Source organism: Esox lucius, chromosome 10 (assembly GCF_011004845.1).
Source record: "Esox lucius isolate fEsoLuc1 chromosome 10, fEsoLuc1.pri, whole genome shotgun sequence".
Classification (NCBI taxonomy): domain Eukaryota; kingdom Metazoa; phylum Chordata; class Actinopteri; order Esociformes; family Esocidae; genus Esox; species Esox lucius.
The window spans coordinates 12914863-12932361 of NC_047578.1; the positions used below are offsets into that span (position 1 = coordinate 12914863).

The 17499-nt window shown below is 43.1% G+C and overlaps 2 protein-coding genes across 7 annotated transcripts in view; both read right to left on the minus strand.

Moving 5' to 3' along the window:
- Nucleotides 1-3961: 3961 nt before the first annotated feature.
- On the minus strand, nt 3962-9179 carry edn1 (endothelin 1). Its single transcript, XM_010873540.4, has 7 exons — nt 8841-9179; nt 8596-8725; nt 7875-8326; nt 7376-7535; nt 7146-7286; nt 6658-6774; nt 3962-6045 (listed from the first exon to the last, which is right to left on the minus strand). Exons 3-7 carry the CDS (start codon nt 7933-7935, stop codon nt 5925-5927), a joined length of 600 nt encoding a protein of 199 aa, XP_010871842.1. The 5' UTR covers nt 7936-8326; nt 8596-8725; nt 8841-9179; the 3' UTR covers nt 3962-5924.
- A 2824-nt stretch (nt 9180-12003) lies between these two features.
- hivep1 (HIVEP zinc finger 1) overlaps nt 12004-17499 on the minus strand; it is a 53563-nt gene continuing 48067 nt past the window's right edge. For 5 of the 6 annotated variants that reach the window (XM_010873532.4, XM_010873535.5, XM_020050118.3 and 2 more), the window contains 5 exons: nt 17222-17361; nt 16930-17105; nt 15854-15952; nt 13847-14397; nt 12004-13217 (listed from right to left, as the gene is read on the minus strand). In XM_010873532.4, the coding sequence (XP_010871834.2) occupies nt 12018-13217; nt 13847-14397; nt 15854-15952; nt 16930-17105; nt 17222-17361 (2166 nt within the window). In that variant the 3' untranslated portion in view covers nt 12004-12017. The remainder of the gene's footprint in view (nt 13218-13846; nt 14398-15853; nt 15953-16929; nt 17106-17221; nt 17362-17499) is intronic. The other variant, XM_010873536.4, reaches the window with a different exon arrangement.

Below are 17499 nucleotides of genomic sequence, written 5' to 3' on the forward strand. Positions count from 1 at the left end.
AAATAACTACATTAAACTATACTAGTATATTCTCTTTCCTCAATAATACATTTGTATTCGATCAGACCAATTGCATGTAATGTAACATGCATCATGTGTAAGGCGGGCAAACTGGCAAGGAAAACTTCCTCAGCGTAATCTCTGCTTCATCAAAAAAAATTAAAAAGCACTTGAGGAGCTGAAAATTAAATTAAAAAGCTATCCACATTTAGGCTCCACGTTCTAGGCTATCATAGGCTGGCATGCAGAGTTAATTTCTCCGTTCTTAATGGGGATTGGCCCTTTTTTCAACTTAATGTTAGATGATTCCCCAGGGATCTGTTTTCTTTAAACTGCCATTAGAAACTTAAGCTAATCTTTTACTGGCTACAATTGGCAGGATTACCTTGCCCGTAGATAACTCTGAGGTTGAGGATCCAAAGCCAGCTGTCTCACCTGAAAACAGGATGACGTCATGACAATCTGTTATTGCCTACATAGCTTTGTCTGTTTGTGGTAGAAACATTCTTTATTACTGTGCCTGGTGAATTCGTTTATAAAATTGATTCATGTGTTGAATTACACAAGGTCCTGTTTGCTTTGTTTTACCAGAGTAAATAGTTCAGGAAGAGAGAGGTTACGTAAATGTCTATAATCCCACAGTCGTAAGGGCTATGAGCAAACTACATCTTCTGAAATGAGAAAGTATGAGGAACATGCTGGTCTTGGCAGTTTATGGCTAGGGTTTTCACAGCTGAAGCTGCAGTACATACCAATTTGGTCAGAGTTCTTAGCGATTGTTTTACTGATAAATGTTTTTCATAAATCAAACACTATAGGATATAATAACTGGTGCTACAAACTCATAGTTACACTCTTTAGATCCAGTAGTGTATTTCTGTACAACGTCCACAAGGTTTGATTGAAAGTTACAATTTGGTATAAAAAATATTTGAAAGCCCTTAACAGTCAAAAAATTAATAAAATGTATTAGATCTTATAAGATCTGCACTACAAAACTATTTTCCAAAAACATGCATGACTCCCTGTTTAACCATGTTACATTGGTGTTTTACCTCATTGGGCTTTTTCACTGTAATTTCAACTAATGTTCATTATGTAATTTTGGGGCCATGTGTACACGGATACTAAATCTCCATTTCAAATTGAGAAATGATTCATGATATCTCTATGTTGAAGCAATTAAATATCTTACCTTAATACAAATTGCTAGTTAGGGATTAAGGAAGGGCTATGACTTCAGAATGATTGATGGAATTTAATAAAAATTAGTAGTCTGTTAACCTACTTAGGTTATCTTAGTTCAAAGCTGGAGTTATTTAATGGCTGCAGAGTGACTTAGACTTTATTAGCTTCAGCGGATGAATTCTGCCCCTTTTCCAGTAACTGTACCAGGAATTAAATTGCAATGCAATTGTATATCTCCTTAACGCTCAGGCATGATTGAAATAAAGAGAGGAAAGCCCCTGACTAGCTGAAATAAAGGAGTATGTTAAGTAACGCAGTTTTGTCACACTTTACACACAAGTATTCCTTTGCCGCTCTCTGATGAATTGCCTCTATTGGCTTGGCAAACTGATTAAAGTATGAAGTTAAGGGTATTAACTTCCAAATGATCTCTCTTCAGTCAATACAGCACTTTCGCATATCAGAGCTCAAGCAGTCTGGGTTATTCTTCCTAAATGGCAGAGTATTTACACTGAACAAAATTATAAACGGTTTTTGCCCCCATTTATCATGAGATGAACTCAAAGATCTAAGACTTTCTCTATGTACACAAAAGGCCTATTTCTCTCAAATATTGATCACAAATCTGTCTAAATCTGTGTTAGTGAGCACTTCTCATTTGCCAAGATAATCCATCCACCTCATAGGTGTGGCAAATCAAGATGCTGATTAGACAGCATGATTATTGCACAGGTGTGCCTTAGGCTGGCCACAATAAAAAGCCACTCAAAAATTTGCAGTTCCATCACACAACACAATGCCACCGATGTCGCAAGTTTTGAGGGAGCGTGCAATTGGTATGCTGACTGCAGGAATGTCCACCATATTTTTCACTTTATTACTTTTTTGATTAGCATATAGAAGATATAAAACACTTATAAATACATTAAATATACATAAAACAATGTGTTTTTATGTTTTTTTATAGAAAAACGTGCAATGCAATTAACCGGATCGACGCTTGGATGGCTGAAATTAGTGCGTTTTTAGAATTTCGGACTTCTTGAAACATTTTCACGGATACTTGAGTTTGTGAATGTGGAACCACGGATAGCTGGGGGTTTACTGTACATCCAACCGGCCTCACAACCACAGACCACGTGTAACCACACCAGCCCAGGACCTCTACATCCAGCATCTTCACCTCCAAGATAATCTGAGACCAGCCACCCGGACAGCTGCTGCAACAATCGGTTTGCATAACCAAAGACTTTCTGCATAAACTGTCAGGGAAGTTCATCTGCATGCTCATCATCCTCATCGGGGTCTCGACCTGACTGCAGTTCGTCATCGTAACCAACTTGAGTGGACAAATGCACACATTTGATGGTGTCTGGCACTTTTGAGAGGTGTTCTCTTCGTGGATGAATCCCGGTTTTCACTGTACAGGGCAGTTGGCAGACAGCGTGTATGGCGTTGTGTGGGTGAACAGTTTGCTGATGTCAACGTTGTGGATCAAGTGGCCAATGGTGGCGGTGGGGTTATGGTTTGGGCAGGCGTGTGTTATGGGCAGGTCTCTGTTATGGACAACGAACACAGGTGCATTTTATTGAGGGCATTTTGAATGCACAGAGATACCGTGACGAGATCCTGAGGCCCATTGTTGTGCCATTCATCCACGACCATCACCTCATGTTGCAGCATGATAATGGAGGCCCCATGTTGCAAGGATCTGTACACAATTCCTGGAAGCTGAAAACATCCCAGTTCTTGCATGGTCAGCATACTCACTGGACATGTCACCCATTGAGCATGTTTGGGATGCTCTGGATCGGCGTATACGACATTGTGTTCCAGGTCCTGCCAATATCCAGCAACTTCGCACAGCTATTGAAGAGGAGTGTACCAACATCCCTGAGGCCACATTTAACAACCGGATCAACCCTATGCGAAGGAGATGTGTTGAGGCAAATGGTGGTCACAATAGGTACTGACTGGTTTTCGGACCCCCCCCCCCGGACTCCCCCAATACAGTGAAATTGCACATTTTAGAGTGGCCTTTTATTGTGGCCAGCCTAAGTTACACCTGTGCAATAATCATGTTGTCTAATCAGCATCTTGATATGCCACACCTGTGAGGTGGATGGATTATCTCGGCAAAGGAGAAGTGCTCACTAACACAGATTTAGACAGATTTGTGAACAACATTCGATAGAAACCGACCTTTTGTGTTCAAAAAGAAAGTCTTAGATCTTTGAGTTCAGCTCATGATAAAGGGGGCCAAAACAAAAGTGTTGCGTTTATAATTTTGTTCAGTGTATAATGATATAAACACATGAAACTCAGTGCCCTTGGAGACATGGTGTCATTTGGGAGGCAGACCCAACCTACTGAGGCTGTGTTTGCTAGTACCTGAATGATTCTCATCTGTAGCAGTACACTGTTCAGCGGAGGGTGTAGTAAAACAGCTTGGTGAAAACAGATCCCATCCCCAGTGCTGCGCCCTCGTTCTACTCTGTGATCCACAACAAAAAGGAAATCACTCGTCTGACATCAGTGGCGATAGATCCCTGATCTGAAATCAGCTGTACTATATAATTTCATCAGCAGGTATTTCTATGCATCTGTACAATATGTATATCGCTGCCATTTAGATTGGACATTTTGTGCTTCGTGATTTTGCTGTAACCAAATTGCTCTTTAGGGGCAATAAAGATTTATCAGTCTGAATAAAAATACTCCAATGTGCTGTATGTGACTGTGTAACAGGAAAGAAATACCAGGAGAGATAAAGTGATTTTAAATAAATGTGACAATTTATTTCCCTAAGCTTGCCAAAGGTATCTTGACGAAAAAAGCATTTCACAGAAATGACATATCACACAGGGCCAAAATTGCTATAAATAAGTTGAATAAATAAAAAAGGGGCAGAACAATGTGCATTAAACATATAGTTGGAATTATTATACAATGTGTATAGAACAATTCTAGACAACAATAGACAGAACCAAATATCGGCAAAAAACTCACAACTACTAATAGCAACAAGGTTATTTGGAAAGGTCAGGTCTGTTGTCTCAAGTAGTAAACCTCAATTGAACTGTGATAAGGCCAGGAATAAATTAATTGTTTAACCTATGCCAAGCCATTGAATCAAATCAATAAGCATATTAGCTTATGATCTTTCTTGAATCCACTGTCAAGCTGAATACAGCAGAAACAAGAAATCTGGACAGGATAGCAGCGGGTGAGCTACTGATGCTGCTATGAGTTTTCCCCTCCGGCCACAGCCACAAGAATGCATAGAGAAATGTATCAGCCATTAAAATCATTAGCTACAGTGTGAAACCATGAAACGGGTGACACGTTTATAACCCAAACCCAAGTGTTTAAAATGTAAAAATTAGGCATTTAGATATTCCTAATGTGTCCTTGTCTGAAACACATGCGTTCAGCGTGCATGATTAAACATGGCGGTCATCTCTTTAACAGTCAGTTTTCTACCAAGAGAACACCTACATCCTTTAAGTTCTCAGACATTAGAACTAATGTTCACTTTCCCATCATCCCGTTTAGTGTTGCTGCTGTATCCTTGATGACAGGTGTCATTCTGAGTGCAGGTTGTGTGTGATAAAATCACCCCTAGTTGGATTCTCAAATGAACCACAAGTCACTTCACAAACTAGCACATGGCGACTCCCATGTCCAACAAGACACCTCCAGCAAAGTGTTTTAGACAACAGTGAGAACAACTCGGCCATAACACAAATGTTACGAAATATGTCATTTTTTTTGTAAACACGTTCAGTGAACCAGACACTCCACGAAGGCTTCAGGAATGAAGAAAAGGAATGCAACAACAACATGTCTGTCACACGTTCATGGGTGGGTAGCTCACATTCACTCAAAAGGCATGCGAGGAAACATGCAAATATGGCTTTACGCCCTACACTCTTACAACCACACCCCCATTGTTGAGAACCCAAACACCTTGGGTGCTGGATAAACGTGTTTATATGTTGAAAAATTGTCACAGCAAACAAACGTGCTCTGGTATTTATATATTACAATGACAATATCAGGTGTTGGCTTTCATTTGTCCTATTTCACAGACACTGGAGCTGCTTTGCTCAAAGGCAGAATGACAGATTTGTTTTCACAGTTGTATGATCAGGGATTCAATCTAAAATGCTGATAACCTGCCCAAAGCTCTTAACCACTATAACATCGGATGCCCCTGTACACACTGTGACACATATCGTTGAAATTTCAAATGACCCGATGTGTTTAAAAAGGATTATAGAAACATGTTCAGTCAAGTGTTTTCATCCTAAACACTTGGTTTTGAAGTGTGTTATCTGAGTTTTTGTTTAAGGGTTGCTACTGAAGCCCAAAGAAACGCCTTCAGAGAGCATGCGGGGACAATCGAGCGTCAGTCCTCGTCTTGTCGAGTGTTGTCAATAGAAGTTGATATCTCCTGTCCGTCTGATTTGCTCCTGTGGCCATCACAAACTGTCTGCGTCTCTGTGAGGGGTCCAGGGCAAGACAAATGTGCACACGCCAGCAAGCCATCCACCCTTCTAAATGACCCACACCCCGAAAGTTTCAAAAAAGGGGGTCCGGTGGCAGGCTGCGTGCTGGGTTTCCGGTGCCTCTCGTGGGACCACGGCTCACGAGTCCCCAAAGGCGGGTGGACAGGGAGAGACAAGACCCTCCCTTCTATTCATGTGAGACAGAGTACGTGGAAATCAACCTTCTCATCGCTCTTCTCTCGCCCGGCGTCTTTGTCTCACCCTCCACTTCTCGAGCCGCAGGCGAGCCTTCACTGTAGCCCTTAGAGCCGAAGGTACTTTGGCTTTTTGCTCTTTGTGTTTCACCCTGAGGAAAAAGAGAAGAGACTTTGTTGGAGGACAATAGCCGAACAGAAAGCATACAGTACAACGTTGACAGTGATTTGCATTCGTTTCAACCAACTGACTAAAACCTCAAGATTAGCCCATCCTGTCATCTGCAGTTAAATCCACATGCTCAGCCAGACTCCCAGGTTTTTTAGGAAGGTTTCTAAACACAATGATAAGTTAGAGCTCTGCCAGGGGTTGCCTATATTAAGGCACCACTATGACACGTATGCTAGGGACATGTGCCATCATAGCAGGGTGTGACTGTAGACATTCCTTCACATGAATACATTATGGAAATATAACTATTTGAGACGTCTTGACTTTCATATTCTGACATTCTTATTTGGCTTTCCCTCAATAATATCTACATTGTTCCACGGTCACACACCTTCAAATACTCTCTTTAAATTTCGCCTCAGGTATAAAGCAGTGCGCGTATACATCAATTAACATCACAGATCCTTTTTACTCACAACAAGCAATAGCTCGCGTGAATTTCTAATTATAATTGTCATTCCTATGGCAGAGTGTCTGCCGAAGAGACCTGTGGTATTGGTCTGGATTCAGTCGGAGCGCTGGTTTCTCTTACCTTTTAATCCTGCTCGTCTTGGCAGCCAGCTTGTGTTTGCACTGGCGCCCCTCAACACAGTCATCGCCCTGGGCAGGGCGGAGGATCGCGGTGTCTAGCGCACCAGTTGCCCCGTATCTGAAGAAATAGCGAAAGTATACATGAATAGAGTTGGGTTGCCAGTAATCCCGTGGTTTTTAAACATATAACGGGGAAAAACACGTTCACGTGCAAACTTGTTCACACAGGTTTCGGATATTTGCTTTGTTGGCAGCTTGAATGTGAATTGAAAATAGACCATCAAAATGAATAGAGGACTTTTGTAATACCGAGCACCGAAGGCTGTGTTTTTTTATTTTTATTGTGTACATGTTTGTGTTGCCATTAAGCTTACATTGGGATAATTTACTCACGTAATGACCACCAAACATTAGACAAATAACATTCTATAAGAAGCTTCTGGAAAGTTTAAACAAGCCTGAAATCATTTGTAATGTGTACGTTTTTACCTTGGGTGATTTTCGATTTGACAGAAGTTAGCACATGTTCCGTCATCTTCACGGACGCACTTGCAGCGAGGGTCTTGCTTGGAATCCCTGATGGCCCGCTTTTTTCTAGACGCGTTTCCCAGACCGTAAGAAACCACGCGCCTAAAGAAATAAACAAAATAATTTTACTCAAACAGTTTCATTCAATAAATAAAACAATAGAGTCAATGCAATCAATATGATTGACTTACTCAGGCGTGTTGACCCATATTATGTCCAGGTGACAGAAGTAGACGCACTCCCTGTCCATGAACGTCGCGCAGGAGCATCGCTTGTTCCTGATGTGGTGCACTGGGCCAGGGGTAGCTTTTGGGGTAGACGCTGTCTTCTCTCCCATAGGGGCCGATGAGACTGTGAAGGAGACATTATTGAGATGTTGGCTTATGTTTCATATGATTATATATAATATATATATACTTAAATAGAAAGGAATTCTGCAAGATGCTATTGCCATGGAGTAAACATGACACGCAAAACCAAGAGTCTTGCATAGTTGTATGCGTAAAACGTTGATAATCGAACTTTTTTCTTCATAACAATACGCGTACATATTACAGAAATATAGGCTATTATAGGTAATACAGTATATGTATATATACTGTGACCATTTTGTAAAAAACAAGTATTGACGTACGTTTAAATAAGCTTTAAAACATTCGCTAAAACATGAGGCTCTTTGCAAGATCTTACCTGTATATACAATTCCGACGTACATCACTGACAACACGGAGAGAAGTATTCTTAAATCCATATTTTGATATTACTTCAGTTTAGTTAAAATAACCTTGTTCACAAAATGAAATGTTACTGTTCATAAAAAAAGCTCAAAGACTGCAAAAAGAGAAGCAGTGTCAACTGCGTACGTTTGGCTACAAGGTACGTTCACAAAAGAGCGCAAAAGCATTCCATTCGCTCCGTTCTGTCAGTGGCTCCACATGTGCACCGCATGTACTTTATATACTCACCACCTCGCCCCTCTCCCCCTGTTGTCGCGTGTAAACAGTTATGTCCTTTGACTTATTCGCAGACAATGCTGTTTGTTAATAGTCACCGACAAGCAACGTGCAGACCAAGATAAGAATTTAGAAATTCCGAGAGAGGGATGGAGACGCCGGGTGGCGGGCGGCGGTGCGAGCCAACTTCTGAAAAGGGAATATTTGAAGAATTAAATGCCCTGATTGTACGGTAGATGGCGCCCTAGTATCGATAAATCTGCTTCACATCACCAGCCTTTTACGACCGTAAACATAAATCACTAGTGCCTGGACATGTTCCGTATAATTATTTATACCATAGAAACAAGCAGGCTAGGTTTAACGGATGGATGGTGAACTTTAGTTTCCTCTACTGTACCTAAAAGTAGCAAACGTCAATAAAATATGTAATTGCATTTGCAACCAGAGCAACTTACCTTTTATAAAAACTGACACTTTGGCAAAAATGGAGCAATGTACATGCATTTCCTCTCTGCCAGACCTATGGGTGTGAAAAGGTAAAGTGGAAGTTGGGCTGAACCAGTCACTTTGACCATGGCTTTACTCCTATAATGGAAAACAGCGTTCATCAAAATTCGCCCAGTCTGGTTGCAGGCCCACACTACAGTACATAATTCCATAAAAGTAAGCATATTCACAATGAAACGAGCCCCAAACCCACCCAGTCTGTCCTGCCCTTTTCAGGAGAGGCAGCAGTTTCAACGGTGACCGCTGCCAAAGAGGCGGAGGACATCTTCAAATGTACCGGTTTCTTTTTATGTTATCCAGTTTGTGCATGTTCGTTTGTGGTGATTAAAAGTTAAAGTTAAAATGACAATCGACCTCAGTCAAATGTGGGTTCCAATGATAAATCATTATACATTATCTCATCACAGCATCGCCATTCCTTGACTCTGTTTCCAGGATTACAACAGCCGAACCATTAACCATAGATTATTTAGTTCCTGATTTTACCGATGTACCCCATTGGATGGAGAACTAACAAATTCACCAATGACACTACAGTGATTTGATGGTAGCCTACAAAGCAGAATTAAGTGGAAAAACATAGTTGGACATCCGGACAGAGCTCTGAAACACCCAACCATTGGCGTGGTGTTACCGGCAGTTTCCATTGGACAGGGAACTTCTTGTGTAAATTCCAAATGGCAGCCTATGTCCTTTATACTGCGATACTTAAGAGCAGAGCCATATGGCCCTGGTTAACAGTCATATACTATAAAGGGAATAAGTGGCAGTAGGGACAGGTCCCTTCCGCTTCTGGCAGCTGTACAGGAGGGCACGTCTGGCCTTTTTCCAGTCGGGACATCAGCCTGTGATGAAGCAAGCCTCAGCCTTAGTTTCCTAGGCATGACAACTGTATGACTCTGCTCCACACTCCAGTCTTCATAGACACTGCTATACTGGATGTGGCCACACTAAGTTAGCGCTAAGGCACCACGGATGTAGGGGCGACAAAGGTCCGACTACAATAGTCTAGCTGTTTCTCTGGTGCTAACAACATATTCTTATTCACGACAATTTGGGTTAAGTGTCTTGCTGAGGGACCTTGTCAGCTCATTGATTAGATCCAGGAACCTTTACTTTTTCTGGGCCAACCCTTTTCAACCTCTAGGCTTCCCCTGCTGCCTCATGTTGGGGGCAACCATTGCCCCCTAACTGTAACCTATTTCTCCTGAACGGTTCCATTAATTCTCCTGACTTGCTGTGTTCGTTTTGCCTCAGGACTCATATCGATGTCTTCCGCTGATGACCTTCCACATGATGACCTATAACCAGGTCAACATGTACCTCAATACAACACACTGTCTATAACCAGGTCATCATGTACCTCAGTACAACACACTGTCTATAACCAGGTCATCATGTACCTCAGTACAACACACTGTCTATAACCAGGTCAACATGTACCTCAATACAACACACTGTCTATAACCAGGTCAACATGTACCTCAATACAACACACTGTCTATAACCAGGTCAACATGTACCTCAATACAACACACTGTCTATAACCAGGTCAACATGTACCTCAATACAACACACTGTCTATAACCAGGTCATCATGTACCTCAATACAACACAGTCTATAACCAGGTCAACATGAACCTCAGTACAACACACTGTCTATAACCAGGTCATCATGTACTTCAGTAAAACACACTTATTCGCTTATCTCCAATCAATCAGAGAAGAAATCACACATTTTCTAGTTCACTTTACCTGCATGTTTTGACTTTGACCGAACCCATCAGTTTCTGGGACATATTAGACAGAACGCAACAAATTCTGAGATCTCTCAGAACATTGACATGATTTTTGGGAACTAGAAACCTTGTACTCGGAGGTACTCAGATCCAGACTCCTTGCGGCACAGAGTTTGGCCAGAGTTAGAAGTTTGGGTACCCCGGCAACCATGTAAAATCACTTCTGTCCATAGCTGTGCTCCATCTAGAGAAGAAATATAAACTCCACCTACAGCTTAAGCAGTAAAGCTTGTTGTCCCCTAGGCGTCTCTGTTGGCTCAACTCAGGATCCTCCATTCCCCCCCCCCCCAACAACACTAACCAACGGACAGGCAGAGGGAGAAAGCGTACTATTTCAAGGAGGCAGCCTTAACGGAGATGCAAGTTATCACAGCCTGCGCAACGAGCCCGAACCAGATATGTAATGTAATCCTCATTTATGGCCATGACACCACTCTGGTTCATACGTATTTTGCCGGTGGCCTCAAAGAGTTGTCATTCCTGGAGAAAATTACACTTTTCCATCAAGCAATAAAGTGTCCCTTAAGGTGTCATTTTCGGCAGGTTGGGAAATGAAGTTGAAAACTGGGTGGAATTGCTTGAGACGGTCTTCAGTTAAGATGATATTTACTGTGGTCTGGGATGGTCCGGGATGGTCCAGCATGTACAGGTGTACTGCAGTACCATGAGTCTGAATCTGACCCACTGCTCTTTCAACCAAAACTCAATCTTTGACCACTGTGTCTATTAAAATAAAGCATTAAATGTCATCTGCTTATTTATCCTCTGAATATCATTTATCATTCAAAGTTATTCATTTGTTCGTGTGCATTTCAACATGCAAAGTGCATCTCAGACAAGAAATGAACTTGAATACCGCTTGTACGTTTGTAAACAAAGTTTTACTGATACAGTTGATAATAATATTGATACAGCAATGTAAAGCTACCATATTACACATACCTATGGTCTTATGAATCATCATGGGCACTACATGGAATATAATAAATAGCCGAACACAACATCTGTACACTAAAACAATGCCCCAAATCCATAGAAATGTACATATACCAGTACAACACATTTACTTTTTCCATAAATTTACGATTTACATAAAACTTTCCAAAATAAAAACTGGTATTCACTGGTATTTTCTTTTCTTTTAACTTCCATTAATCGAAATGAACACAAGCAACTACTGAATTTGTAAGGTACTATTTACAGGTTCCTAAAACAAGTAACTCCAAAAAGGCACAATTGTCTATACAACATATACAAAAAAAGAAATTGTCTGGAGCTGACAAAAAAGTTAAAAGAAAAACAATTGGTCTTCATTATCATCATCATTCATGATTGCACATACAATATGAATATCAGAAACTGTGCTTTGAAAGGCGTTTTGCCAGAGAAACAAATGCGCCTTGAAGTGTTTTCAGTCTTAGAAAGTGACAAGCATTACAAAAAGAGAATAAAGAGCTTTTTTGATAAGTAGCCTGGTAACACAGGTTGAACGCTGTGATCACTATTGTAATCTCAATATTCAAACTGGTTCAAACAAGCTACGTCAATGGGGGGGGGGGGGGGGGGGGGGTTCAGGTGGCGATGACCAGTCTGCCTTCGTCATCACTGGACGCTGACTCATCACTGTAGTCTTGTGTCCCTTTCTGCCGAGAAACCATGGACTGCCTCTGAGGCGCACCGCCTCTGACAGGCTCACTGGCTCCCCCTGTTGGAGGATTTTTAGCCCCCTCAACACCAACACCGGGAGCAGGAGGGGGCCCTGACGGGGATGGTTGTAGCGATGTTGTAGCCCGCACTTCCTCCTCTGCAGTCTGATCAGATCCTACGGAGCTCCTGGGCCCCAAGCGGCCTGATGGTGTCACTTCCTGCGCAGGACTTCCCGTAACGGTGGTAGTGGTAGAGGTAGGGGAGGATGCAGCAGACGGACAGCTGACCGAGGGGCCTGGTTCGGTCCGAGAGGCATGCTGGAGGGCCCCTGGTGCCTCAGGGCTGGCCTCCCTCTCAGTGGGACCAGCGACAGGGCTGAGAGCGGGGATGAGTGCGGGGCTGAGGGCAATGTTGAGGATCTGCAGGCCGGGGATGTGTGTGTGGTGAGGGCCTGTGCTGCTCTGGGAGGTGGGACTCGTAGCCAAGACCTGCAGCCCCAGGGTAGCATTGAGTGTCAGCCCGTGTTGGGACAGGAGCTGGGTGGAGGACAGGCCTCCAGAGCTAGCCAGACCCATGACATTAAGGGTCTCCAGACCTATGGACTGCAGGGTCTGGTGGGAGGCGCCAACGGCCTGAAGCCCCGTGACCTGTCTCAGGGGAAAGCAGGGCATGACATTGCTGATGGACTCCTGAACTACCAGGGGCTGGGTGGTGGGGGATGAGCTGGAGCCCTCAGGCTGTGGGGAACTGGGGAACGGGAGGGGGCTGGTATTCCGGTGGATGACGCTCACAGCAGGGATGGTGAGCTGGACAGGGCCAGCCTGGATGGGCACAAAGGTGGAGTAAGCTGCCAGGCCAGCGGGAACAAGCTGGATGCCCCCCACGGGGACCATGCTGTAGGGGGATTGTGAGGGTTGCTGGGAGTGTAGAGGAAGGTGGCTGAAAAGGTGTGTGTGTCCACCCTGAGTGGACCCTGGTCCTTGGGTCAGGCCCCGGGAGGGAAAGTCCAAGGGGCCGTAAGAGGAGGTCTGGGGGGCCAAGGAGGCAGTCTGCGTGCTGACGTCTGTCCCGACAGGGACACATGGCTCGCTTACTGGCATAGGGTGAAGAGTTAAAGAGCCATCCTGGGAGAGAGCAAAAATGCCAACATATTAGCTATAATAACATTTAAATAAAGAGGTACAGTAACATGTAAAAATATACCCCTTGGAAAGTAGTCCTTTTTTGTGCATACTTAGACATATTTCAGCTAAATTCTAACCACATTCTTGGCCTACATGGGACATCAGGAAGCATGTTCTGCTCTTAAAAATAATATCAAGAGAATGACTTTGCCAGACAACACCTGGGTAAAGCCCAAAACTACTGGAACAATGTGCTCTGGACAGATGAGTCAAAGGCGGAGTTATTTGGCCACAATGCCTGATGTTTGGGCAAAAACAAAACACTCCCTTTGAACAGAAGAGCCCCATACCAACAATAAAGCAAGGAAGCAGACACATTAGGGTTTGGGGCTGCTTTGCTGCCAACTTGCCATTGTTGAGTCAACCATGAATTTCATATTGTACCAGAGAATTCTTGAGGCCACCAGTCAAAAAGTTAAAGCCAAACCAAAAAGGGATCTTGAAAAAGGACAGTCATCCAAAATACACATGTAAAGGTACAACTGAATGGCTCACAAAGAAGAAATGGAGAGGTTATGGAAATGGACAGAGGGAGGGATGGAGAATGTGAGTTTGGAATAAAAGGTTACCTGGCCGAGCTTGGAGCAGCCCTTGCCTGGTGTGGGGGGACTAGATGGCACGTCAAAGTCGGGGTAGTCGATGGACATCTGCCTGCAAGGCGAGACAGGGCTCATCATGTGAACAGACTCTGTGTCAGAGGCGTGGTGGTCAGAAGTGAGGGCGTGCGGGGGCGGGGAGTAGGGCATGGGGCCGGGGCTGGTGCAGCTTCCCGAGATGGACATCTGCTTGACCAGGGAGACGGGGCTGAGCATAGGCACCGACTCAGTGTCCACGGCAGCGTGGTGGGCTTGGGATTCGGAGGCCTGAGGGTGGGGCAGTGGAGCTGCTTGGTGGTGGTGATGGATGGACATCTGAGCCAGCAGGGAGCTGGGAGGGAGCTCCGTCTGGAGGGAGGATGGGATGTGCAGCGGGCTGGCCGAGACCGAGGGGTTGGTTGACAGGCCCGACAGGCTGTCCTCTTCCTCTTCATCGTTGTCGTCCTCGTTGTCATCGTCTGCGCCTTCTGAGTCTTCTCCATCTGAATCCGGATGGTCAGCACTGCCCACCTGGCTACGATCTCCTGGACAGAGAGATACAGGACTCTTAGTATCTACATCAGTGGAAATGTGTACGGATATTAACCAATACAGACAAAGCCACATTGGGGTTTAGGAATCCGATATCCCTGTGGCCTAGGATGGTCCAGTGGGCTGTGCTGCCGCCTCCAGAGCATGTGTACTGCTGGAGCCTGGATCTGAAACTGGCCCACTGATCTTTCAGTAAAAACTCAGTCCTTCAGGTGGAGTAGGTAGAGATCTTTCCCACTGCCTTAATCAAAGCATAAATGCCTTAATCTCAATCTTAAAAACAAGTATGTGATATCCTCTCCCATAATTTACCAATGAATATCATTAAGATTGAGTGCACAATGGGTGTGCCCAAAATGGCAACCTATTCACTATAAAGTACATCACTCAATAGGGCTTTAGTCTAAGCAACACAACTAATAGGTTGCCATGTGTGACAATGTAAAATGAGTTTCCAATCACTTTCACTACAGCGTATACCTGCAGAATGGCAATAAAAAAACGAATATCCCCTTAGTGGATGGGGCCATCGAAAGCATTTTAGCCTCACTCTCTTCCTTTTTTCCCTTTCTAAAATTAGATGCTGCAATTTCCCCTCTTTAAGCGGCGCCCGCCGCTGTACGCCACCCAAATGCGCTCCCCGTTAACTGGAGGAGAAGCAGCATTAAGAACGTCTAATTAGGACCCCAGCTGTGGTAACGTGGTTACGGATCACTGTGGCTACACAACGCAGGCAAGGAAAGACAGCATTTCATATTTGTGTGTTAACTCATTACCAGGAAAACAATTAAAAGAATCTAAATGCAGGCCGATGTGGTTGTTAAAATCCAAAGGAAACTACTGTGAACATCGGCAGGGAAGTGCTGGATGTTTTCATGACAATGACATATTGGGTTAGTGCATGAATGCATCTTTGTGTGCTGTAACCTATTATAAATACTGTGGTAGTCTGAAACCCACTCTGTCTTTTGATTCAAATCAAAATGATGGGGAGACATTAAGTGTGGCAGCCACCTCGTAATCAAAAGCTGTTTTATAAATAATCAAATACAAATGTTGTATAATGCGGAATGAACACAGGCTTTGAGCCGAGTGGTAATGCTGGCATCCCAGTGAGGCTGAGGGATTCATGTGGATTGAGTGAACTCACAAAAATGAAAATGGATCAAATATTCTTACAGATCTCTTTTTTACGCCTTTGACCTGTTTCATGCCTTTGGGATGTGTGTATTGCTCTATTTCAGAGCTGTGATTAATGAACATAATTACAGGTAGAACAACGGTCACCACTGACCGAGAACATACCACATAACAGCAGATAGAATAACTATGTCATCCCATACACAGAATATATGTAATTAGGCCTTAGGTGTGTGTTACTGTGTCTTTCCAGGGACTAGAGCCCAGTGTCTGTATGACTTCATGCATCACACTGGGTCAAGGAAGTACCTGAGTCCTCCGCATCCTGGTCCTCTAGACCCACTGACACCCCCATCTCTAGACACTTTTTACTGTGGGCCTTGGACTTCATGTGCTTGGTCAGATTTCCTGTAGGAGATTAAAGACATACTCTTTACAGGTGGAGGGCAATTCAGAAATAAAAACACCAATTATGTTAACAGAATAACCACACAATCATACCATTGTTTTCTTTGGGGGGTGGGGGGTGGGGGCAGACTTTTTTAATGAAAGGTCGCAAGGTTGTTAGGGTAGCAGGAGCCACAGGAGGAGTTTACATAAGACGGAGAGTACCACATGTCCCAAATGGCACCTTAAACCCAACAAAGTGTGCTGCTTGTGAACAGGGCCCAGAGGGCTTAGACCAAGAGTAGAGTACTCTGTAGCGAATAGGGTGCCATTTAGGACTAAACTACTGTCTCCGGGCAGGCTCCATGTAATGGGTGAGTAACTGATAAAGAAATGTTTTTAAAGGAACGTGGGACGATGCACTGACACGGAGTACTTGTTCTGCAGTGTGGCGTGGGTAGATAGGTTTGAGAATGGTGAATCATGCTGCCTTTTTTAACTGATAGAGAGAAACAACGTGTTCAAAATTATCTAGTCTTCAAAAAGGAAAAAGATCTGTGCTTCTAAGAGGAAAAACAAGGATGTGTGCTACTTAACTAAAGTTTAAGTAAAACATTTTAGGAATAAAGTGCAACATCTGGATGGAAATCAATATTTGCCTACCTAAATCTTATTTCTCAAACTATCCTGATATGACTGTTTTGAATATTTCATAATACAGCAAAACAACATCATCCTTTTGCCATTAGTTAATGCTAGATATATAAAAAGCAAACAAATAATAGAATGTTAAGCATTATAAATGGATAAGGAGTTGTCATTCACATACAGTAACAATAATTGTAAAATAGGTATTTGTTTATAAATAGTTAATATTATTCGCAATTGTGATTAATGTAGTTTATCGATTGTTTATAAATAATAATTCATAGAAAATTATAACAAATTGATTGCTTTAATATATACCAAACCACGCTGCCACTGCCTTCAACACTGACCTTTAGTCTTAAAGGAGAAGTTGCAGTGGGTGCAGTGATAGGGCCGGACATCAGAGTGGGTGCGGATGTGTTTGCGCAGCATGCTGGGCTTCTTACAGCGAATACCGCACTCCTCACAGATGTATTTACCACGACCACGTCCCCGCACATACACATAGTCCTCATTAGATTTGAATCTGCGCAGTTGAGACATAATCGGTGCATAAGCAAAACCCTTAGAATAATTAGTAATTACTCAAATTTGGAGGGAAAAAAGTAATATGCAGAATCCATTTAGAGTTGAGACACCTACCCGCCATCAAATATTTTAACTCTCCGTGGTTCTAGTTTGGATGAGGGAGGCACATCCTTGTCTGACTCGCTGTTTGTCTGAGTCTCAGGTTGCACTTTGCTGTTATTTTCAGTTGTTAAAGACTTCTGAGGCTTTAGGACCTAGGAAAAAAGTTGATGTGAAAAATAAGCTAAGTATACAAAGTAAGGACAATGTGATAAACTGCCATTCAGAAATATCTTTGTCAAATGATTGAATTATACAAAAAGAAACCGGGATAAAACTACATATAAAAGTGT

Excerpts from the sequence above, each read along its gene's own strand:
- edn1 (XM_010873540.4), bottom strand. The coding sequence starts at position 7,935 with ATGGATTTAAGAATACTTCTCTCCGTGTTGTCAGTGATGTACGTCGGA. Across the intron at positions 7,287-7,375 it reads ATATGGGTCAACACGCCTGA|GCGCGTGGTTTCTTACGGTC; the intron begins GTAAGTCAATCA and ends TTATTTCTTTAG. Across the intron at positions 6,775-7,145 it reads CAAATCGAAAATCACCCAAG|ATACGGGGCAACTGGTGCGC; the intron begins GTAAAAACGTAC and ends CTATTTCTTCAG.